The sequence below is a fragment of the Lissotriton vulgaris genome, chromosome 3_1 (assembly GCF_964263255.1).
Source record: "Lissotriton vulgaris chromosome 3_1, aLisVul1.2, whole genome shotgun sequence".
NCBI lineage: Eukaryota > Metazoa > Chordata > Amphibia > Caudata > Salamandridae > Lissotriton > Lissotriton vulgaris.
The window spans coordinates 867,999,853-868,025,182 of NC_141689.1; the positions used below are offsets into that span (position 1 = coordinate 867,999,853).

General features: G+C 43.5%; 1 protein-coding gene across 4 annotated transcripts in view; it reads left to right on the top strand.

Annotated features, from left to right (window-relative positions):
• FANCC (FA complementation group C) overlaps nt 1-25,088 on the top strand; it is a 1,396,321-nt gene extending 1,371,233 nt beyond the window's left edge. For 3 of the 4 annotated variants that reach the window (XM_086961183.1, XM_086961184.1, XM_086961187.1), the window contains one exon: nt 23,752-25,088. In XM_086961183.1, coding sequence (XP_086817309.1) covers nt 23,752-23,904 — 153 coding nt within the window. In that variant the 3' untranslated portion in view covers nt 23,905-25,088. The remainder of the gene's footprint in view (nt 1-23,751) is intronic. The other variant, XM_086961186.1, reaches the window with a different exon arrangement.
• The last annotated feature ends 242 nt before the right edge of the window (nt 25,089-25,330 follow it).

The following is a 25,330-nucleotide window of genomic DNA, read 5'->3' on the forward strand; positions in this document are numbered from 1 at the left end:
TGAGCTTGCTACTCTATTCAGTGCTTATGACTATTAATGAGTATCCCCTGGAAGAGAAGGATTAGTTACTTACCTGTAATCCTAGTTCTCTTCCAGGAGTATACTCATTAAAGTCATAAGCACCCTCCCGCCTCCCCGGGCGAGCAGTAGCATGATGGTTTAATATGTTATTGTTGTACTTCTGTATGCAGGTTCCTGCAGGGTTTCCTGTACCGTACAAAAGAACTGACCTAACTGTCACCTGTGGGTCATGATGGGAGCAGGGTTCCCCTAAAGGCCTTAAAGGCAAAGTGTTCAGATTCTCTGAGGCCTTAAAGGCGAGGTGTCAGGCTGATTTTCTGTACAGGGATGTTATTTATTTATGCAGCCTACTTAGGCTAATTGCCTTGCATTACAGTTTCTTTGATGAAAATAAAAGGTTTTTCTGTCTGTGGAATGCATTTTAGGCTCATGCCTTTTTCTTGCATTGGTTTTTATAGTATATTTTCATTCTGCAGACAGTATGTAATTATGGCTTTATTAGCCTATAAATTATGATTGGGCTGCTTATTATTAGTTTATACATGTATATGTGTATAATTTGTTTAGTACTATGTACTCTATTTATATATTTACACATATATATGTATTTGTCTATATGTTCCGGGTTCCCGCTTGTGGGCGGACATTATTCAGTGCCTATGACTTTAATGAGTATACCCCTGGAAGAGAACTAGGATTACAGGTAAGTAACTAATCCTTATTGTGCACATCTAACTTTGGGGCTACCCATACTGTCATGTGATTTGGAGGGCATTTTTCAAAATGTATTCTTTCCTGCACATTGGCTTACATTTGGAAGCCAAACATGCAGAGAAATCCAATTAGTAATACAAATGTTCTACTATTCTGCGTTATTACATGTCTCTCGATAAAAACAGCAGTGCACCTGTGTGGCTGGGTCTAGCGCACGCAACACAAAATGCCCTAAATCACAACATGGGAACATCACATTTCACCCTGCAAAATCAATGCTTCTTTTTAAATATGGGTAACTGCGGAATTTGGGCTCAAGCTCAGCCACCATTCAGGGAAACATACCAAACCCAGACATTTCTGAAAACCAGACAACCCAGGGAGTACAGGGTGGTGCAACTTGTGTGGATCCCAAGATGATTTTTACCCAGAAGACCTTATAAACCTAAAACTTTGGCTAAATCCACTGATCTCATTTTCTTCACATATATGCATGAGAGAAAGTTCTAGAACCAGTGGGGATTGACTCAATTTTTGCCACCCAGTGTTCCACACTTCTCCCTATAAAAATGGTACTCAACTTGCATGGCTGGGCTTAGCGCCAACAACACAAAACACTCTAAAAGGCAACATGGAGACTTACAAAATTCAGAGAAAAGAAATTGTCTGCTTTAGAGTTGTGGGTAAGTGGGGATTTTGGGCCTGACTTGCCCGCCTACCACCTAGAGAAACCTACCAAACAGGGCATTTCTGAAAACTAGACACCAAAGGGTGTTCAGGATGCTGTTACTTGCATGAATCCCACAAAGCTCTTTTAACCAAAAGACCTTGCAAACCTAACATTTTGACAAAAAACTTGCATTTTCCTCACATTTCTGAGGGAAAGTACCGGAATCTGCTGGGATCCACAAATGTTCTACCTCCCACAGTTTCCATATTTCTCCTGATATAAATGTTATTTCACTTGTGATATACCCCAAACCACCACATGGACAAATCAACGTTTTCCACTCCAAACCGACCTTTGTTTTGCTATGTGGGTAGCTGTGGATGTTGGACATGAGCTCGGATGCCACCCAGGGAAACCTACCTAGATTTATTTACCCAGAAGCCCTTGCAAACCCCACACTTTGACTAAAGATATATTTTTCTCACATTTCTGTGAGGGAAAGTACTGGAATCTATGGGAATCCACAAATATCCTACAACTCAGCATTCCCACACTTCTCCCAATAAAAACATCAACCCACATGTGTGGGTGGGCCTGGCACTTGCGACAGGAAATTCTCCAAAAACACATGATGAACAGATCAAAACTTTCTCCCCAAAAGCGAATGTTTTTAGGTCTTGTTTGACAGTGCAGCTTTGTAATGTAATGAAGATGGATTTGTAAAGTGCTGCTTGTCACCCGTGAGGGTATCCAGGTGCTGAGAAGGTGGGAGTACAGTAAGACTTGTCCTGAATACAGGCAGTCTCGATGGTCCTGCAAGAAGACTAATTGCGCTTTCACCATACTTTAAGTCATCAATTTAAAAAAGAGTTGGCAACACCACAGAGTGGTTTTAGTTTCGCCCACTTGTTGCTGAACAGGAGTACCTGTTTTGATTGGGCAGAAGTTGAGTGACTCCACAGAAAAAGTGCTTACTCTCTAAGAGCTGAAATCACTTTGGGAAGTCACTTCATGAAGTTGACAGAAGTCGTTATCAAGTCGAACTATTGTGTTATAACCAAGCTCGGCCTTTAGGTTAAATACATGCCACTGCAATGCTCTATGTCTCCTTGATAATTATGGTGTTTGTTCATCTCTGGAAGTACCACAGTTGGGAGGAGTGCAGTCAGGAGGAATATGTTGCTGTATTGCAGTCCTGCCATCTCGTTCTATTCCCTTGCCATCATTAACTTTAGATATATGTTAAGGTGCAGAGCGGGAATATCGACGGAAAAATATCGTGTTACTTAAATATCCCCGCAGAAATATCTAAAAGAAGAAATATCGACAACAAAAATATAGTTTGCCCAGAATATCGACTGACAGGTAAGTAATATCGATAACAATAATATAGTTGTAATAAATATCATTTACAAAAATATAGTTTACAAAAATATCGATTTTTTAATAATGATTATGTATTTTTGTGTTTTTAATGAGTATTGTTTGTCATTTTATTATATGTTGTAGAATTTTATTAGTTATTAATGTATTTTATGTTGAATTTTGTGTTATTAGTTCCGTAGCGGGTTGTGGGTTTATAGGGGAATAGGGTGGGAAGTAATTTAAATATATAAAATTAATTGATTAATGAATGTGTTAATTTAATATTAATTGTTTAATAATTATTTCTTAATTAATTTCAATTAGTCAATTATTAATTAATTATGTTAATTAATTATGTTAATTGTTTAATTTTAGGTGTGTGTAGTGGAGTTTATATGTGAAAATGGTGTGAAGCAATTAAATTATTATTGATTATTAAATACTTTATTAATTAATTAACATTAATTAATTATTATTTGTAAAAGAGTAAATCATTTTAGGTTTGTGTTGTGGTGTTTATAAGTGTCTATGGTGTGAAAGCTGTCAATTAATTAATTAGTTAATTAATTTAATAAATACATTCTTTTTCATTATTTAAATAGTAAATATTAAATGGTAATTGAGTAATTAATTTTAGGTGTGTAGGTGTTTGTTAATAATAATATATTTAAATGTATCTATTAATTATGTTTATATTCTAAATTAAATTTTTATAAAAAATGTGATAGTTTGTTTTTTTATTGTTTTGAGTTCCAGCGCTTTCCCTACTGTTGTATCCTGTGGAGTGGGAATAGTAATTTTTACCCCTACGTGATCCAACGCTTTCCCTACTGTTGCACTCCCTGGAGTGGGAATAGTAATTTTTACCCCTACGCAATCCAACGCTTTCCCTACTGTTGCACTCACTGGAGTTGGAGTAGTAATGTTTACCCCTACGCTATCCAACGCCTTCCCTACTGTTGCACCCTCTGGAGTGGGAATAGTAATTTTTACCCCTACGCTATCCAACGCTTTCCCTTCTGTTGCACTCACTGGAGTGGGAATAGTAATTTTTGCCCCTACGCTATCCAACGCTTTCCCTACTGTTGCACCCTTTGGAGTGGGAATAGTAATGTTTACCCCTACGCTATCCAACGCTTTCCCTACTGTTGCACCCTCTGGAGTGGGGATAGTAATTTTTACACGTACGCTATCCAACGCTTTCCCTACTGTTGCACTCACTGGAGTGGGAATAGTCATTTTTACCCCTACGCTATCCAACGCTTTCCCTACTGTTGCACCCTTTGGAGTGGGAATAGTAATGTTTACCCCTACGATATCCAACGCTTTCCCTACTGTTGCACCCTCTGGAGTGGGAATAGTAATTTTTACCCCTACGCTATCCAACGCTTTCCCTACTGTTGCACTCACTGGAGTGGGAATAGTCATTTTTACCCCTACGCTATCCAACGCTTTCCCTACTGTTGCACCCTCTGGAGTGTGAATAGTAATTTTTACCCCTACGCTATCCAACGCTTTCCCTACTGTTGCACCCTCTGGAGTGGGAATAGTAATTTTTACCCCTACGCTATCCAGCGCTTTCTCTAAAGTTGCACCCTTTGGAGTGGGAATAGTAATTTTTACCCCTAGCCTATCCAACGCTTTCCCTACTGTTGCACTCACTGGAGTTGTAATAGTAATTTTTACCCCTACGCTATTCTACGCTTTCCCTACAGTTGCACCCTCTGGAGTGGGAATAGTAATTTTTACCCCTATGCTATCCAACGCTTTCCCAACTGTTGCACCCTCTGGAGTGGGAATAGTAATTTTTACCCCTACGCTATCCAGCGCTTTCCCTACTGTTGCACCCTTTGGAGTGGGAGTAGTAATTTTACCCCTACGCTATCCAATGCTTTCCCTACTGTTGCACCCTCTGGAGTGGGAATAGTAATTTTTACCCCTACGCTATCCAGCGCTTTCCCTACTGTTGCACTCACTGGAGTGGGAACAGTAATTTGTACCCCTACGCTATTCAACGCTTTCCCTACTGTTGCACCCTTTGGAGTGGGAATAGTAATTTTTACCCCTACGCTATCCAACGCTTTCCCTACTGTTGCACCCTCTGGAGTGGAAATAGTAATTTTTACCCCTACGCTATCCAGCGCTTTCCCTACTGTTGCACTCACTGGATTGGGAATAGTAATTTTTACCCCTTCGCGATCAAATGCTTTCACTACTAATGTTTTTATATTGTTATTAAATGTTTGTATTATTATTTTTATATACTTTTATGTGTTAAATATATGTATATGTACACATTTATTAAGTTTATATTGATTAAATTTAGTTCATTTGTTATAAATAGTTGAAATATGAATGTAATGTAATTTATTTTGTTAATAATAATATTATTTAATTGTTTAATTTAAGTTATAATATTTATTAAAGTCGATATTTTTTACATCTATATTTATTACATCTATATTTTTGAGTCGATATTTATGTACTTACCTGTTTAAGTATAGGAAGTCGATATTTTTGTAATCGATATTTTTACATCTATATTTTTGTATTTTTTTTGTTATCGATATTTAAACATGGAACCATATGTTAACATGGCAGTCCTTAAGAAAATTGTGTTTTTTTTCCCAACTCCAAGTTTAAAGATTTATGTACTTTTTAAACACCTTAGGCCCCAAATATTAATTTATTTATTAATTTTCATTTTTTTTTTTTAAAGAGTTTTATATATCGCGAACTAGACCCGAGGCATCGGGTATCGGAGCGCTTTACATGAGCAGCAGTTTCGTTACAGATTAACACATTCATTTTTGTAGGCACGGGGAGATGAAGTGATTTGCCCAGAATCACAGGATGTTGAGCGTCGTTGCCGAGACTCGAACCCAGTTCCCCAGGTCTGAGGTCAACCACTCTAGCAGTAAGGCTACAGCCTCTCCCCATTTATTATTTAGTTTTAACAAATGAAATTATTGATATTATGTTTAATTCATATCAAACATAATATTTTACATTTTTAATTAAAATAATTTACTTTTTTAATATACTGTAATTTTAAATTACCTTCCGTGTACCTAAAAAAAAAGTCCTTACTGTCCCTTAATCTCTGCCCTGCGTCTCGAATTCCGCCCCGGGGATCAGGACAGAACCACCTCAGGCTAAGACCGGCACCCACAGCTAAAGTGCAATGCCTGCGTCACCCTTTCTCCGCAGAATAACAACCAAGCTAAGCCTACTCTAGTTATACTATTTTCCAGGGCAGTGTACCACCCCCCAATGTTGCAAGTGTAAGGATCCCCAATTTTGATTGGACAAAAGATGAGGAGAGGTCATCACATCCTACCAAAATTAAACTTTTCATTGGAATATTTAAATTAGCGTTCCCGCCCATCATTTTATTTTCCCATGTACTTTTATTCCACCCATCAATGAATGTTCTAATAGTAAACACATTGTTAATACATGTGTACAGTTGGTCTTCCTCTAGTGAGGTCGAAGGGTGAGTTTCCCATGCGCATCTCAGACGAGACTGTCCTTGGCATTCGTTCAATGCCATGACTTAAGCGTTTCTAGTTTCTGGTGCGCATGTGCGGTGTGGGTTTAAAAATTGAGTTACAGATACATCAAAGTAGAAAAGAAACCGTTTTAGAACAAAGAATAATTGAATGCACTGTATACCACTTATCTCTACTCTATTTTCATTACTTTATTTTAACTGTTGCATTAATGATTAGGCAGAACAAACAGCTTCGCAAAAGCAGCGGTGCAAGCTTCTTGCACGTTAGGACACAGAGCGGCCATCTTAGTTCTAGTGCGCAGAAGCGAAAGTTTCCCACCAAAGCATAGAGTATGTCATGTCACAGGAGTGTGACTGACGCATGCGCAGTAAGAAATCCCCCGTAGCAGCAGCCATTTTAATACAAACGGATTATGGTTAGTAGAAGCACATAGTCAAGCTTCCCCTAGATATTTTAACTGTCGTGTAATGCATTATTAGTAAGACAAAACATGTTATTTGGTACATTATAAGTTATTAGAGAGGGTTGAGTACAAGCAAGTCGCCTTACGTGCGTAACCTTGCTCCATCAATGGGCAAAGGTTTTAAGGCAGATTTTCTTTAAAGGATGCCCTTGGAGGAGACTATCTTAGAACGTGATTAAAACTTTGTGTGTTTTGGCACCTGTTGATGTAGCTCAGAAATGTGATGATGTCTTTTCTGAGCCTGGCTGGATCCAAGCAGCTGAATGTGATACTATTTTGCAAAAAGTAATGGTGTATATCAAAGAGGGTAGGCCTAAAAATAGGAAGTTTATCTGGTGATTTCAAAGCTTTTGCACAAGTTGTGTCTTGTGGACATTAGGAGAAATCCACTTTAGATGTTTCGGGCCTATTTAATTTGCTGTCAAAAGACTAGGTATAACATTATGCTTGCAAATTACGTCTCTAAATGGATATACTTCTCTTTTGTGGACTCTGCTTGCTGTTTTTTAGAGAAAATATTTTAAGTTATATGAATGGCATTTTATTTCTTGTGAGATGTGTAATTTTCTATCATCTCATGATGTGTAACATCTTAAAGTTGCTCTGTATAGTCTTGCGTCTAATGAACTGTCTAATCGTTTACCGAAAGAGGGCATTCAAACAGCACTGTGTGTTCAGATGAATGTAAGAGTGTCCTTCACAATATGGCCATGTGTCACATCTTCGCACTGTGTGACTGTTGGAACACTTTTTAAATGATGTAGGGTCAGAGAGTGAAAAAGCATATTGCTGCCTAAATGGTCAACAAGGTATGGGAACGGGGTGCCCTAAGAAGAGGGATAACATTTAGGGAAATTGAACTAAATACAGAAGATTGTAACCTATGGACCAGGCACATGTGCACAGAGGGAGGGGCGTTATTTGTATCAGAGCGGGTAGTGCTACCTTGTAGTTGTAATTAATGCTGTGTTCTGAAAACTGTAATGCAACTAACTGATGGCTAAGATAACGTTAATGTCAAAGTACTGTAACAGTTGGCCTACCACTTAACTGCCAGAATTGTTTGGTTGTTTGATAAAAAGAATTTTTAAAAAAAGTACAGGTACAAGCCAAATAATTAAAAAGTAAAATGTATAGTGAAAAGTACAGTAGTGGCTGCTTCGCAAAGGCAACGGAGCATCGCCCGCTGCTCTTAGAGCAATGAAAAAGGGAAAAATTAAATGATAGCCTTTGCTGCAGGGCTAGATTAGGGTGGGCGGGGCTGGTGGCTCAGGGAGGTGGAGTTGGCTGCGCACACTAAGTGTGCATGACTGCTTGGCCGGCTGTTTAGGCCCGGCCAAGCAGACATGCGCAATTTGCATATTCCCCACCAGGCTGTAATGGACAGCCTGGTAGTGAATTTGCACAGGCTACCTGTCTCCATCTGAACGCCAATCCATGGCTCTCCGACCAATCACAACGCTGCATTGCAGAGTTGTGATTGGCTTAGGGGAGCCAATAACAACGCTTCATTGCAAGTGTTGTGATTGGCTATGGGACCGTCAACAGACAGCTCGCCGCCTTCCTCGAGACTAACGGATCCCTCGACCCCTCACAGTCTGGCTTCCGAGCCAACCACAGCACCGAGACCGCCCTGATCGCAGCCACTGATGACATCAAATCCCTGCTCGACAACGGGGAAACAGCGGCCCTCATCCTCCTGGACCTCTCCGCAGCGTTCGACACTGTCTGCCATAGCACCCTAGTGCAGCGCCTCAGCAACATCGGAATCCAAGGGAAGGCACTGGAGTGGATCATCTCGTTTCTCGCCGGAAGAACCCAGAGAGTCCGCCTCCCCCCGTTCAGATCCGAAGCCACCGAGGTCATCTGCGGCGTACCACAAGGATCATCACTCAGCCCAACCCTCTTCAACGTCTACATGAGACCCCTCGCTGCCATCGCACGCCACCAGAACCTCAACATCATCTCCCACGCCGACGATACCCAGCTGATCCTCTCCCTCACCAACGACCCCGACACCGCCAGAGCCAGTCTACACGAGGGGATGAAAGACGTCGCTGAGTGGATGAAGAACAGCCGCCTGAAACTGAACTCAGACAAGATGGAAGTCCTCATCCTGGGATCATCGCCCTCCGCCTGGGACGTTTCCTGGTGGCCCCCTGCCCTGGGCACCACTCCCAAACCAACGGACCACGCACGCAACCTCAGCTTCATCCTGGACTCCTCCCTCTCGATGACCAGACAAGTCAACGCCGTCTCCTCTTCATGCTTTAACACCCTGCGCATGCTCCGCAAGATCTTCCGATGGATTCCCACCGAAACCAGGAAGACCGTCACCCAGGCACTCGTCACCAGCCGACTGGACTACGGGAACACCCTCTACGCCGGAACCACAGCCAAACTTCAAAAAAGACTCCAACGCATCCAGAACGCCTCTGCACGACTCATCCTGGACATCCCACGACACAACCACATCTCCGGCCACCTGAAAGACCTGCACTGGCTCCCCGTCAACAAGAGAATCACGTTCAGACTCCTCACCCACGCACACAAGGCTCTCCACGACCTGGGCCCAAAGTACCTCAACGACCGCCTGACCTTCTACACGCCCTCCCGCCAACTACGATCAACCAGCCACGCCCTCGCCTCCGTACCACGCATCCGCCGAGCCACCGCCGGAGGAAGATCTTTCTCCTACCTGGCAGCCAAGACTTGGAACTCCCTCCCCATCCACCTTCGGCTGACCCAGGACCACCTCTCCTTCAGGAAGCAGCTCAAGACCTGGCTGTTCGAGCAGTGATGGACCCCTACCCCCAGCGCCTTGAGACCCTCCCGGGTGAGTAGCGCGCTATACAAATGCCTTGATTGATTGAGTGATTGATTGAGGCCTGGGTGCTTCCTGGTTCCTGGACTGCTGAGGAGAGACGCAGCGGGCGACTGGAGGTACTTGTTTTTTTTATATATATATCTTTTTCAAACACCCCCCCCCTTACCACCTCACCCATCATCTATTTATTTATTTATTATAGTGTTTTATAGGGCACGAACCTGACCCGTAAGGGTATCAGAGCGCTTTACAGAGTCCCTACCAGCTGCCACTGGAAAATTGCAAAAGATTTTTTAAATCAAAGTAGGAGATTAGGTCCTCATTAAAAAACCCTTCTAAATTTCCAAAGGAGACTTTAGGCTCACCCATACTGTTCAGGTAGATGGAATTACGAAAGCATCTAGGGGTGATAGAATAGGAGTAGTATTGGTCATATTTCTGATAACAAGCTTAAATCATTATACATTTTAACATAGATTTGGGAACAATTAGTTTTTCCTTGGATGATTCAGTGTTGGCTACTGATGTTTATCCAGTGGGATGACACATAGTGTACAGAAAAGTCTTCTAGGAAAGGTGTGCAGTCATGACACTACAATTTCTTGTGCTACAACTTAATTAATTATTTCATCTAACATATCAAGCTTCTCAAGTTTTTCCATGACCACTGCAATACCTTGTTTTGAGCAAAAAGTGTCTCATGAGCAGCAACTTTAACAAAAACTTTGATAATTACACATCTCATGTGGGCAGAAATCATAGTCCATGTTTAATTAGAATACCTGCTAAGTTTGCTGATTTTGATGGCATGAATTGTTTTTTAATGTTATGTAATCTTCTATTACAAGAAATAAATGCATGTAGTATTCTCATGTTCACTTTTTCTTACCTGTATACCAATGGGGCAAACCTGGAATCTGACGTGATGGTCCTGGATCACCCCAGGTATACTGGGTTTGACAGTTTGATGTGCTTGGTCCTGACCTACTAGGTCAGGAGCTTTTTGTCCTGTGCTTTTGTTAATCATATCCTGAAATAAATCTCTCTACTAAAGCCAGAAGACTCAATTGCTCCGCTTTTGTGCCACCAGAGCCTTCAAACACATCAAGCAGTATCAGCAGGGGGGAGAGAGGAACCTCCCAGTCAAGAAGTTCCATTAGGTCTTGGATCCCCGTGGTCCAATAATATGCAACCACAGAGCAGGACCATACCATGCGATAAAAATCTGCTGGATCCATCCCACATCTGGGGTAAGCAGGTTTAGATCAGAGTCCCATTTGCTGTATTTGTTTCAGGGAAAGATAGTCTGAATAAAGATAATGGGTTGAGAAGTGTGCCGCAGCTTCCAGAGCTGCTGACTACGGAGAGTGGGGCTCATGGTTCTGTCCCCGGCGGCAGCTCAGCTCAGTACCATGTGACTTTGTAGAATAGCTCTCCCCGACGGCCCCCAGCATCTTGAAATCTTTAGGGGTGATATGTTTGTGCTTTACAAATATGGAATATTAGGTTTGGACCAGCTGTAGTCGACTGGAGATAGTAGGCTCTCGAGGGACCATCATGGTGTCCCATCAACCGTCATCTTCCATGGGACCCAGCCAACCCTCCCAACGGGTTTTGAGATGATGCAGTGTACCGGATGAATTTATGATTATGGTGCAATAAATCTGGGAGATTATGCCACAATCAAGGTTTCCGATAAGGAGTTTGGCCTCAAGGGGGCTAAACTCTGTCAAAGTGTCGGATGCCGAGACATGAGTGTGGAGGGTATGTCAGAGTTGAAAGTATTTATAGAATTGGGTGTGTGCAAGGGTGCAGGTGATCTGAAGATCTTGGAAGGAAAGTATGTGTGTCCCAGTCCTGATGTCCCCCAATTGGGTGACATCTTAAGCCTTGAAGCGTGGGCACCTCTTTCAACCAAGTGCAATGCCAAAGACGTGTCTGTTGTGTAATTTTGAAATCCCATTGCACATGCTTAAGGGCTGCTCTCCAGGCCAAGAACCCCATTCTAATCATTGAAGTCAGGGAGGTGAGGATTGGCGAGCCATAAAGCAGGGCTTGTAGGTGGGAAAAGCCTAACAGGGACAGCTCAAGGCAATAAGCAGTGTCGGACCATCCCCCATTAAACCAGTCATGAATTTCTAGAAGGTGAGAGGCCAAATTGTAAAGATAGGTCACCATCATAAGGCCCACGTTGACAGTGCTTAAGGGCAAGACGGGGTCAGGACCCATGCCACAGAAACGTTGTGGTCGCCCCGTCTTGGACTCGAAACAACTTCTGCAGCAAGTGGAGTGGCAAATTCTGAAAGATGTACAGGAACCGTTGGAGAATCATCATTTTGTATGGAGCGATGCGCCCCATAAAATTTTAAATGAGGAATTGCCACCTAGTAAGGTATTTTTTGGCCCTTCGGACTAAGGATTGTAGGTTAAGGGTCCAGGTAGGGTCCGGATATTGAGAGACCCAGACGGCTAAATATTTAAAAGTGAGCCGACATAGAGGTATGTTTGTCTGCCAGTCAAAGCAGGGTCTTGAGGAGGACAAAGGGACCAGTACGGATTTAGAGGGGTTCATCTTCACACGAAGGCCTCCTTAAAACACTGCAGTAGATTAAGTCAGCAAGAGCCAATCGTAGCAGGGTCCACAAGATACAAAAATACATTGTCCACATATAAAGCAATGCGGTCTTCCTGGTCAGCACTCTACCTACATCCCCAAAACTGGGCGTCTATATGGAATAATTGAGCCAGTGGCTCCATGGCACGTGCAGAGAGGAGTCAGAATCGGGCACAACCCTTTCGGATCCCATGCCCTATGTGAAAAATTGTAGAAAGGACTCTGCAGAACTGGACTCTGGCAGTAGGTTTGAAGTAAACAGCATGAACCATGCAGCAAAAGCGAGGTCCGATACCGACCCGTGTAACCCCTGTCCACCATGTCGAAAGCCTTTTTGAAATCAATAAATAGTAATGGTAGATCATGTGGCAAATGATGACGGTGAGCTAGGACCACATAAAGCCATCGAAGATAGTGCCTCATGCTACAGGTCAGCCAGGTAGCCAGCATAGTGTCAAAGATTTTTACCTCACTGAGTGATATCGGACGATAGTCCGAACAGGAGGTAGAGAGAAGTTGTGTGGTATCATTACTACAGTGAACGTGTCCAGTTCCGGAGGGAAGGTGCCTGTGTGGCAAACTTCCTTTTAAAGAGATGAGAGGTATGGAATTGGTGTCTCCTAGAACACATTATAGTATTCCGTAGGGTAACCATCTGGCCCAGGGGTTTTCCCTGGTGTCAGACCGGACAATTTGTCTCCAACCTCCTCCATTGTAATGGGTTCAACAAGTATACAAGATTCAGCAGGGTACAGGCAAGGGAGAGGGTTTGTGTCAAGGAAGTGACTTGAAAGCTCCAAGTCTCTCACCACAGGGCCGTATACAATGTTTCGTGGTAGCAAGCAAACAAATGCGCAATCTCAGGAAGAGTATGACATGTACCACTGCCATTGATCGTTTTAGGTATAATTCTATTCACTTGTTGATAGGAGGCCAGCCAGTATAACAGCATCATGTTTCTGTCCCCCCACCCATAAATCTTGGCTGTTGCTGCTTACCATAGGTGTTTGGCGGCTTCAAAGGAGTGATGGCATATTTCTTTGCGAAGGAGGCCCAGATGTCGAGAGATATATCTGCCTTGGGGTCAAACGCAAGGGGTCTTTCCAAGAGGAGGGCACAAGCCTCCAATTGGGTATTATGAGAGACGCAAGCACATTCCTGAGCCCTAATACATCCCCTAGCAATGCCCCGAATAGTCTCCTTGCTACCAGCCACAATGTGCCAACTTTCGCGACCAACCTTTCGATGCTGTGGAAGTATGCTTGGGGCTCCTGACGTAGTGCCTGAGCAAAAGTCCTGTCCTGGAAATACCAGGCATTAGAATGCCACACAGGGCGTTCAACAGATTTGGGAGGCCCAAGATGGGGGACTAGAGGGGAATAGTCTGAGATCCCACAGTGTAATATCTGGAGTTGCAAAATTGTTTAACAGTCAGAGGCGGGTAAAAAGACCAAATCTATCTGGGAGTCAGTGTGATAGGCTGCAGAGGTATGAGTGAATTGCCGAAGTGTCGGGTGCTGTTTTTTCCAGTCATCGCAGAGGCCAAGGGTGGCGGACCAGTCAGCCTCCGAGCATTTAGAGCTGGTGGAAGACCCAGTGGTATCGAGTTCTGGGTCAGGCACTGCATGAAAGTTACCACCTGTTAATGAAAGACCTTGTGGAAGGCACAAAAGACGTTTGGGAGGTCCCGGAAGCACACCTTGAGAAATGCAGGAGGCACATACATGCATACAAAAGTGATCACCTGACCCTTCAATGTTCCTGTCAGGGTAATGAAACGGCAGTGCAGGTCACATGTTTCATGGGAAGCAGTAAAGGGGCAGGCACGCCACAGCAGGATAGCAACCCCTTGGGGCCCATGAGAGTAACCCACATGAAAGACTCTATCATATCCCTTAAGTGCTGAGAAGGGACAGCAATTTCCAATTAGGTGAGTTTCTTGAAGTAAAAGTACCTCGGGAGGTGGTGGTGGACAAAAATGAGAAGCGCAGTGTGTTTCACATGGTCCATGAGACCATTAACAGTCCAAGACAGTACTCTGTAAGTCATTGCTATAGGGGATGGATAGAAGCCCTCACAGCGGGCAGTGTAAGGAAAGGGTCTGTCAAGGCCCAGCAGCTGAATTGTGAGTGCACCAATAAAGCACCACAAGGAGTCGTGACTGAAATATCACTGTCAGAATCATTGTAAAGGTGTATGCCAAAACCTAAAAAGGAAAATGAAAAAGTAAACATACATGCAGTGCATACTAAAAAGCTGAAACCACAGCAACATATTAGTAAATCCCCATCCCATAACTTCCCCCTCCCCACACTTCTACCCCAGAAGCATCTGTCACCCTGAAAAAAGAGGCATTAAGAAACCAATATAGTAGAGAAACATCAATGAGAAGAACCCCATCTTTGTAAAGGATAATTTGTAAGCTGCCGTTTCGGTTTGTGGAAGCATCGGCAAAGAATATCAACAAACAGTTGGGCAAATGATCAAAGAATACTCCTGGAGAACATATAAGACAGTTCAAAGTAGTAGAAACCTTTCACCCGTCGGAGACCCAGTGCCAGTCAAATCGTGAGACTGCAAGAAAGATCAGAGTCAGTATGAGGAGCAGCCAGTGTAGATGATGTTGGGGCTGTAGGTTTGTCTAAGCCCGGTCCCCCTTCCCCCTCCTCCTCGGCAGGATTTGAAGCAAGTAAAGACGGCGACGGCCGTCACGTCTTGCGGTATTGGGAAGGTGACTTGAATCGAGCGATTCTCCTCCTCAGAGTGAGTGCAACGTCTGCATTGTTTGAGCAACAGCAGATGATCCTGCAGTTCTGCAGAGGGTGGTCGACGTGACAAAGATGCAGCAGGGCCACAAAGGGGGGGTCCTCAGTAAGCCATTGCCAGGCAGATTCCGGTGTGCAAGAAAATTTGAATTATTAGCATAAATGATTGCATTGAAACAGCAAGCGATACTGAAGCCCCATAGCCCTGAGCTTTTGCTTGACCTTTGTGTAAGAGCAGCCCTGCAGCTGCACCTCACAAGTGTAGTCCGGTAAAAGGAGTACTTTGGTATCCACACACTGAAGTTCTATTTGTGACCGTGCCTCCCTCAGGATAGCCTCTGTATCCCTGTAGTTAAGGAGGCAAATGATTATTGGTCGGGGGAACCACCAGGAGGAGGTTTTAAAGTCAATGCTCGATGAGCCCTTTCTATCACAAACCAGGAGGACAAACTCTCAGAGGGCATCCATGATTTAATCCAGTGCTTCAGAAAGTCCGCCACCAGTCGCGGCGCATTGCCCTCCATACCTTAAGGAACGCTAATTATTTGCTTGTTTTTCTCGCCTGGAGTGATTTTTGGCATCCTCTGTGCGTCTATAAAGCCCTGCCGTATGGGCGAGTAGAGTCGAGACCTTAGCTTTGAGAGACATCATCTTCAACTGTAGGGATCCGGGATTTAGCTTCAGAAATATGCGCAGTGACATTCCGGAGATCTTGACGTAACAATGCTACATTCATCCTTACTGCTCCAATTTCTATGTCCCCTACTGCTTGTGATGCCTGAATCGCATGAAGAAGGTCTGAGAGTTCTTTGGACGGAGGGATGGGCCTATCTCCCTCAGAGGGGCTGGTGGGTTCAATTGTGGGACGAGTGCTACATTGGTCTAAGCGGTCTGTGTTGTAGCAGAGCGGGTGGGTCTGTCCTTGCCCATCACAACGGGATCCCTGGACCTCCAGACCCACGGCGAAGAGAAGTCGGCCTGCTTGCCACAAGATCACAGCAACACGAGCAGCCGGCCTCCCAGATGGTAGACTCTCTGCTATCTGTACTGACGTGAGTATTGAAGCCCACAAAGCAGTCCAATTTAAAAGAGCTAGGGACAGCCAAGTCCTTCTCTCTGGGATTCTTCTTGATTGCCCCCCTGGAAGCAATAAAAAATACGTTCTACCAAAATTTCAAGTTTTAGCAGAGATCAGTCTCCTCTCAAAATATTTAACTTCTATCTCGAGGCTCCAGATGATGAGCATACATCCAATCTCCTTGATATTGCAGAATCTATAGGACTTGAACAGTTGGTCAAGGAGCCTATGCACTCAGCGGGACATACACTTGACGGCCTATTCTCAAATAATCCGTCTTTAAAAATCTTAATCATCTTTCCTGTGATCTGGTTGGATCATTCGGTTATCAGGTTCTCTACTGAAAGCCTCAGTGATCGGCTGCATCTTCAGAACAGACTGGAGCAAATTGAATGAATGAATGTGTATTTGTATAGCGCATGGCTGCCCTGAGACCTCCCAGCGGTGTGGACTGGCGCAGATGAATACCGGGCAGAGAATTTAAAGGAAGTCCTTGAAAAGGCAGGCTTTCAGGAGTTGTCGGAGCGCTAACAAGTTTGGCTCCTTCCGAAGATTTAACTGGACCCTTTCACGGGACCCTGTCACATCAGAATAGTCCTTTGCTGAGCACTACCCTCCATCCCCCCGGCACCCCACTTGCTGAGTAGGCTGCATCATGTTATATGAAGTGGTTGTCGGACACCTTCAGGGAGCTGGTTCCTACCAAAAATCAGCGCTCATTCAGGAAGGAACCTAAGGCTCCTTGGTCCTCAGAAGCCTTGAGGCTTGAAAAACAAGCCTGTAGTAGGCAGGAAAGGATTTGGAGAAAGAATTATGATGACCAGATGAGACTGGTATACAAGAAGGCATTAACCTCTTAACAAAGATCTCATCTGAAGAAGGAAAAGAGTAGCTACTTTGCCCAGGCAATCGATAAGACCTCCAGTTCGTCAAAATAACTTTTCCAAGTTGTTCAGAGACTTACGACCATCTCGAATAAGACTAATCCCTCTGATAGTCCCTCCTTTTGTGATGTCCTCGCTACCGCCTTCAAAGAGAAAGTCAATGTGATTTTCCAGGACTTTGACAGGAGGGACCCTCATCCTTCGGGGGACCTTTTTGGGAACACGTTAGGTGACTGTTCACTTAACCACTTTTCTGCCACTTCACTAGAACAAGTGAGTTCCCTACTTTTGCAATCTAAATCAGGTTCCCCTTATGACCCTTGCCCGGCAAAGATCTTGAAGTAGGTTCCCGACATTATCGCGAGGAACCTATCTCAAATTTTTAATATCATGTTCGCTACTGGGATCTTCCCCTCTGCCTAGTAACAGGCTTCTATCCTCCCACTTTAAAAAATAGTCCACTTCAAAGGTTAATGGCACAGGCAACTATCATCCTTTTGCATGTGTACCTCTGCCCACAAAAATCTGTGAGAAGATAATGAATCGGGAGTTATCTAAATACATTTTAGACAATCGCCTCCTAGATACCGCTCAGTATGGCTTCCGACCAGGGCATAGTGAAGAAACCACCCTGGTCAAGGCAATGGAGGAAGTGAGGAAGGAAGTAGATGGCAGAGGTTCGGCAGTTATGATTTTACTGGACCTATCTGCTGGCTTCGATACTGTTGATCATACCAGTCTTGTTAGCTGTCTAAAGGAAAGAGGTAAGGGGATCGCACTCAAGCTTCTCTATTTCTTTCTCAGTGACAGATCTCAAACAGTAGTGTTACGGAAAATTAAAACTCCCCACCTTTCTCACTGCCTTGCAGAGTCCCTCAGGGATCGTCTCTTAGCCCCGTTTTAACGTTTATGTAGCAAAATTGGCCCCGCTCATAGAAGCTTCAACTTGGAGATAACATCTTATGCAGATGACACTCCGTTGATAAATGCAGCTCATTATGACTCCTCAGGCCCTTTAAGATGCCGTAACTGCATCAAGGCATTTAGGATGAGTGGGCATTGCCTGAAGCTTAATTCAGGGAAAACCGAGATCATTGTGTTCGGCAACCCCTCCCCAGCTTGGTCCACCAATTGGTGGCCTGATAATTTGCCCCTACCTCCTCGACCCGTCACTAAAGCAAAGAATTTGGGAATCATCATTGATCAACCGTAACATTTTTTTTTTTTTTAAATAAATTTTTTATTCAGGTTGTTTTAGAAAGACTTTACAGACAAGCAAATAGATGAACGCAGGAATGTTGAAACCTGATACATGCCAGCCACCGCCAGCAAGTTGACGTCTCAATTACAATTAAACAATAACCAATAATAAAAAACAAACAAAACTAATACAAAAAATACATTCTTCCTGTCAATCAGGTAATACGAAAACGTTAATAGATAGCAAGTACAGTGGTAACAGCTATGCTTCAGACCTTAGTGTCAATACAGATGCGCATTCTTCAACAAACAAGCCAGTCATGCAATGTATATTAATTACGGCTATTGTGCAGAGCAACCCAGCTAATGGCATACAAATAGCATTCGTACACTCAGGAATCAGTAGTGTGGGATTGCAAGTAGGTCTTCAATGGCTGTCAGATGTTGCGGGGACGTGACAATACAGGTCGAAGCGTGGCGTACGTGTCGCACATTGTATCACAATAGGTGAGGTCTTTGAGCCATGTCTTCACCAACGGGGATTGGTGTCTGCCCCATTGTATTGATACTTTGCGTTTAGCAATCAGTAAGGCCATCGCCACAAATCTTCTAATACTCTTTTTCCATGGTTTAACATAACCCAGGAGGGCCATCAAGGGGGAGGGGGGCAGAGGGTGCTCCACCATAATGGATAGCAATCGAAAAACATTTTCCCAATAGTCGTACACTGATGCACACACCCATGCCAAATGCAAGAAGTCTGCTGCCGGTGTGCCGCAGGGCACACAGCAGCTGGAGACTGTGGGGCCATCTTCGCCAGCAGCTGGGGAGTAATATAGACCCTGTGCAGATACTTTAAATTAAGCAATTTATGCCTGTTATTTCCTGAAATATAGTGCAGTTGAGAACAGCAATAGCTCCACATATCGTCAGTTATGGCGACGTCCAGATCACGTTCCCAGGATGTGCGCACCCTCGAGTCCACCGGGGGATGAAGAAATAGTGATGTATGATACAGCTGAGATACTAAATGTGTACTGTCCAGGGAAGTAATGAGGATTGTAAGTGGAGGGAAATCAACTGGGTGGGGTCCGGGAGGGCCTTCAAGAGAGCACTATGTGTTCTATGGAGAACAAATCTATCCATATGCGACGAAGGTCCCCCCGTACTTAGGTCATTGGTCGAACGCGGTTTAGAGGCATGGAACAGGTCACCCAGCGTGGTCAGCCTATGTGCTGTTAGTGTTCTTTTGGTGAGTACTTCTGTTGTAGGGGGTAGCCACGGGTTGTCTGCCAGGGGCATGTGTGGGGAGTATATTGTGTATTTGAGGTATTTATGTAGTTTCATCCATGCCCAGCATTTTGTGGGGACGGTTTGAATTTCCGTTGGGCAGCATGGCAGACCTCGGGGTAATAATGTAGAGAGGACCTGGAGATGCGCCTGTGAGCTATCGGGTTTAAGATATTGTAGGCGAGCATCAGGATGAAACCAATAGTATGTGAAGTGGACTTGGGCGACCCGGTAATACAAATAGAAGTCCGGAACACCAAATCCTCCCTGTTCAAATGGCATGGTCAAAGTATCCCAGTTCACTCTTAGCTGCTTAGCCGCCCACACCAATTTTATCAAAAGGTACCCAAGTGTAATGAAGAAAAGCAAGGTTAACAGGATTGGAAGGTTTCAAAACAGATGAGCAGGAGCTTTGTTCATTTATTAACTTGTGTTTCGACCCGGCTATAGCTGGGCCGTAGTTCAAACGGATAACTTCTGTTGCCTGGCAGTGCAGGGAAACACCCAGGTACCTGGGTGGCTCCGAGCTCCACCTTAGGGGAAATTCCAAATCATGCGGGCCAGTGCTGGAAGTTAGTGGAAATATTTCAGATTTGATCCAGTTAATCACTAGTCCCAAATAGACACCAAAGGGAACCACCTCACGTAACAAGGGAGGCAAATTCTCTGCTGGGTGGCAGACAAATAGCATCACGTCATCCGCGTAGAACGATGCGATAAGTGGGCCGGTGTAAAATTGTAATCCGTGATGTAGGTGTCGTTCCTGAATGTGCCTGGCCAGGGGGTCCATAGCTATTATAAAGAGCAGTGGTGAAAGTGGGCACCCCTGTCTAGTACCACTAGTTAATAACGGAGGGCGTGAGTAATCCATTTACCCTCAGCCGCGCCGTGGGACTGGAATATAGCAACTGGACAAGCTTAAAAAATCCCACCGGTATACGTTTCGTCCTGACTGCATACAGGAAGTTCCACTCGAGAGAATCAAAAGCCTTCTCGGCATCCAACATGACTGCTGTCACTGGCAAGGTAGGCTCCATTTGGTTTATGACCAAAAAGACTGTGCGGAGATTAAGTGTGGTTGATCGACCTGGGATGAATCCCTCCTGAAAAGCGAATAACACAGTGTTGACCAGTAAGCCCAGCCTGGTAGCCAGTACCTTAGCCAGTATCTTATAGTCATGATTGAGTAGGGACACTGGCCTGTAAGATTGCCATTTATCGGTTGGTTTATCTGGTCTGAGCAGAATAGTGATAATTACCTCCCTCATTGTGAGCGAGAGTGAGCCACTGCAGGGCTTCATCATACACTTCATGGAGATATGGGGTGAGTTCGCCTTGGTATGCTTTATAAAATTCACCCGAAAGCCCGTCTGATCCCGGGGCCTGTCTACTGGCCAGTTCTCTGATAGCCTGTTGAAGTTCATCTGCGTCTATAGGGGAAGCGAGGAATTCCTGCTGTCCCTTTTTGGTAATAACTGTGATTCCATTTAGCATGTCCCCCGAGTGAGTGGTCAAGTGAGTTATGCATGTGGATTCGTACTAGGGCCGAATGATACGAGCTAGAGTTCTCCCTGGTCTTTCCCCCTCCCCATAGACCCGGTCGCGGGCATGTTTGCCCAGGAATTTGACCTATCGGACTGCCTCGTCAGTAAATTCGTTCAGAAGTTGGGATAGATCTCTGAGCAACTCACGCGTCTGGGAGGTCTGCAATGCCATGTCAATCTCCATCAATCGTTTCTCGATGGTCTCCAATTCTCCTCTAATAGACTTTAGCACTCCCACATGCTTAGTGATGCAAACGCCTCGAATAAAGGTCTTGAATGTATCCCATAGTGTCAGTTGAGATTGAACCGAGACGGCGTAAAGCTGAAAAAAGTCCATGAGAGCATCCTTAACCTCTCCCCGAAATACATCATCTAGCAAGGCATTAGCCAGAAACGTCCACAGAGGACGCTGGGCGGGTATCGAGGGAAATTCCAAATCAAGTAATACCGGGAATGGTCAGATATGGTATGAGGTAAATATTCCAGTGCCTGTATATTGAGAAGGAGCTGTGGTGTGAGGTACCAGTGGTCAATTCTTGACCAGGTGCCATGTGGGGTAGAATAAAAAGAGTAGTTATGGTCGCGGGGTGTTTCATGCACCAGGGGTCGGCTAGTAGCGATGTCTGTAAAAGAGAGAGAAGGTCTTTAGTAGCCTGTGGTTTTGTTATCTGGCCTGGACCTGTAGTGTCTGTAGTGGGATCTAGTGTGAGGTTAAAATCCCCAAGTATTATGGTGTCCACCTGCATATGACCCCTTTAGCATGAGATCCTCAAGCACACCGAATACTTTGAGTGCCCCGCTACTGCACACATTATTGGACTTGGAATTGTATTACATATGTTATTTACTTACATTTAAATATAGCACCCATCTGTTTTGTAGAACACTACTCCTAAAAAGATTTGAAAGTGACTACAAGCAGCCTGGGTAGTATATAATGTTCAATGCAACTGTTAACTCTAAAAGTAATTATTCCTAATATCTAACAGTCCATGGTTGTTTGGAATACGGGTGCAGGTTACATCTCTAGGAGTTTTGTTGACTGGAGTCAAAAGTGGTGTATTCAATTTTCTTTTTGGTTTGAATAGACTAATGTTTTGTGTAGTGATGGAATATATTGGATGGAGGCCAACTTACATCCTTTTATGAGTTTGTATAGATCATTAAGTGGAAGGGTGCATGTGCGCCAAATGCCTTTGCCGTTCTTTCTGTTCTCCTGGAGTACGTGTATATCCAATACTTTCCTTTAGCTGCTTATTGTTGACGCATCTTTGCCGATTATTTGGCTTTGGTCAATGGTCCAGTTTTGTGTACACATAGATGTTAACTTCAGAAAGGTTAAGATGTTAATTGGTGAGAGGATATCAATGTGCTATTTTGTTTTTTTTTACTAGTTTAGAACCCTTGTGCAAGCATGACGGTGCCAGGGGTTGCTTGTGTGTAATATGTAGAGTTGGTGTATAGTGAAGTATGATTACAACATGATATGTGTTTACTGTTTGAGGTGGCAAGCACTTAGCTATTTCTATGGATTAGAACCATGTTGAGTGCATGGTAGTTCAATGAGTTACGTCTATTGTTTACTGTTGGTGTAGAACAACTTAATATGGATGTTGTGTGCATGGTCGAAAACTGTTGATGCAAGTCTGGGATGTTTGTAGTCAAACCCTACTGCCAAAGACTTGCAGTAGTAACTGATGAGGCCTTCCCACTGGGAGAGGCCATTATAGGTCCGCAACTGAACGTGAAGACAAGTGGATGGCAGTGGACTACTAGGGGTGTCCACGAGATAGGAGAAGGAGGGACCCGAGAAGATGAGGCGGGTGTCAAAGTCGAGCAAGAAGGGATGGGGGCAGTAGGGCATTTTTAGAATTGTAGTGTGCTATTGAAGGATTGGGAGCACAGCCTTGTAGCACCTGTAGATCAGGAATTAATTTGATTGTGGCAGTCCTGATGGTAATCCAGGTCTGTGATGGAGTCCTCAATAGCAATGAAGTTTCATTTGAGAAATATCCAATTGACAGATCAGATCTGTAAGATGACCAATATAATTTTTTTAATGTGTGCCATTATACACTGTAAAAACGGACTGAGGAACGACCCCCTGTGAATGACACTTTTAATACGATTTTCTTCCAGGTATCAGCAATCGTGGCTACTTTTTCACAATTTTAATAATAAGGGGCTGTGCAAGTGAGGGGAACCCAGTTCACTAGCGTAATACAACATTGCTTGGCACGGATGACAGAATGCGGGTCTTCTAACCTGCCATCGAGATTAACTAATTGACACTTCCCCTCCGGAAAGTGCCACTACTGTACTTTAGAGCAGAAATCGTCTGGCTGTAGTAGGGTTAGTCATCATTGTGGAAAAGATATTGTAAACCTCAAAAGTTTTATAATTTTTAATTTAGTTGATGGAATGGTAATAAGAAGAAAATTAAGGGGAAAGGGGATTTCTGAGTCATCACTGCATATGGCTGATTGATATATGAAAAATTCGATATTTATTAATATTCACTGACTAGCGCAGTTTTCTTTTCATCTGTACCTTATATCCTGACTTTAAGTTTTCAGTTTTTGGTTCTCTGAACCCCACGGGCAGAAACCCATATTACCCATAAGAATAAAGGAGCCTGTGAAATGCACTAATGTTCGAAAGAGCACAAAAACAACCTCGGCCTGGTGTGGCGTCTTATATGATTAGCGCAGAGAACAAAATGCGATTCATCTGTTTGGAAAGTATTGAAAAACATTACAAGATTTTTTTTGTCCCCTTTCCTTCCTTTTTCCCACCCTCAGATGACTCAGACGGACGCTGCAGCAAGCGAAGTTTCTAACATTCTGGCACAGACTGCCCGCAGACTTCATATTCCGGGATTAAAAAATGAAAGGACAATGGAGCTGGCGCATAAACTGCTTGGGGAAATTCAATCTGGAACGAAGGCTGTCTGAAATGCAGCTTAGTAACATCGTTCTTGTCAACAGGAAATACATGGACAAAACCGAATCCAGAAAGCACTGCTTACTTCAGGCCTGTTCGGATCACTCTGTAAAATGTAAAACCATTCCACGTGAAAAGGCTAAATTGACAAAGTAACATCCATACGTAGTTTCGGAAACAATTGGGTTCTCTGTCAGGAATGTATTGGAAAGTGTTTCATCAGCCAGATATTCGTGGCTTTAAGTTCAATTAATTTCCAGTCAGGATGTGTCCTGTAGTGTTGAGCTGAGTTCACAAATCCTTGGGCCTAATTTACAAACTGCACTTTGTAGTACAATAGTGGTACTACAAAGTGCTGTTCACAAACTGTACTTTTCTACTAAATAACACTTTTGAGTATGTTTACTCCTTTTTAGTGTTCACAAACTTCAATTGTGTAGTAACTTACACGTTTTTAATTTGTGTTGCAGTAACAGTGGTTGGCCGTGTGTAGTGCTAGACTTACTACAAATGTGTAAGTTCTACAAAAGTGCAGTTTGTGAGTACAGAAAGTAGTAAACATACTCAAAAGGTGTAAACGTACTTAAAAGTATAAGTTACCTTTATGAATCAGGCACTTTTTTCTTTAAACACTTGTGGCTTACACCTGTTTTAAGTATAAGTTACTCCTGAATTCACAACGCCTTGTAGAGTTTGTGTGTAGTTGTCTTATTCAAGACTTAGTAGATACTACTCAAATTACTGTGAATAATTTATGTGAATCCTTAAAATGTACAAGGTAGTCTCAGTCTGGAGAGAGACACATCTGCCCACAATGAAAGGTTTGTCAGTCAGACTTGGAAGCTCACTAGTATTTCACACTTAAGACCGAAGTGAGAAAACTACTCGAAGAAAAACTTGGTGATTCAGGTCCATTTTGACAGACTCAAGCAGCCCATGCCTTCCATATTTTTTCTAGTTTTGCAGTTTCTGCATTTTGTTGAATAATCTTCTGCAAGTTACAATGTTTTCGCGCTCTATAAGACACAAAAATAAATAAAATAAATATGTTCCTTTTTGGCAGTCTATTTTACATCATTGTTTGATTATTTAGAACATTTCAGATGGCAATAATGTGTATTGTGTTTCGTTGTATATTGTAATATATAATACATGCTATCAAACTGGCATTCTAAATTAAAGGTTAACAATGCACCGTTGATTGTCCTTGCCTTAACAGGAAATCTGTGACAACTTGCAGCAGCTTGACTTTAGCTCATCTGCTTGGTGTTTTTCCACCAGTGGATTAAACAGTCTGAGGCCATTGAAGATGTTGCAATTTTGCTAATGTTCGATAGCAGATCACTGGGCTCTGCTAGAGAGTTGATGGACCTACGGGAAGTCCCCAGCCACACAAAGAGCTGGAGAAAGTAGAAGGTTGATTGTAGCTCAGTGACA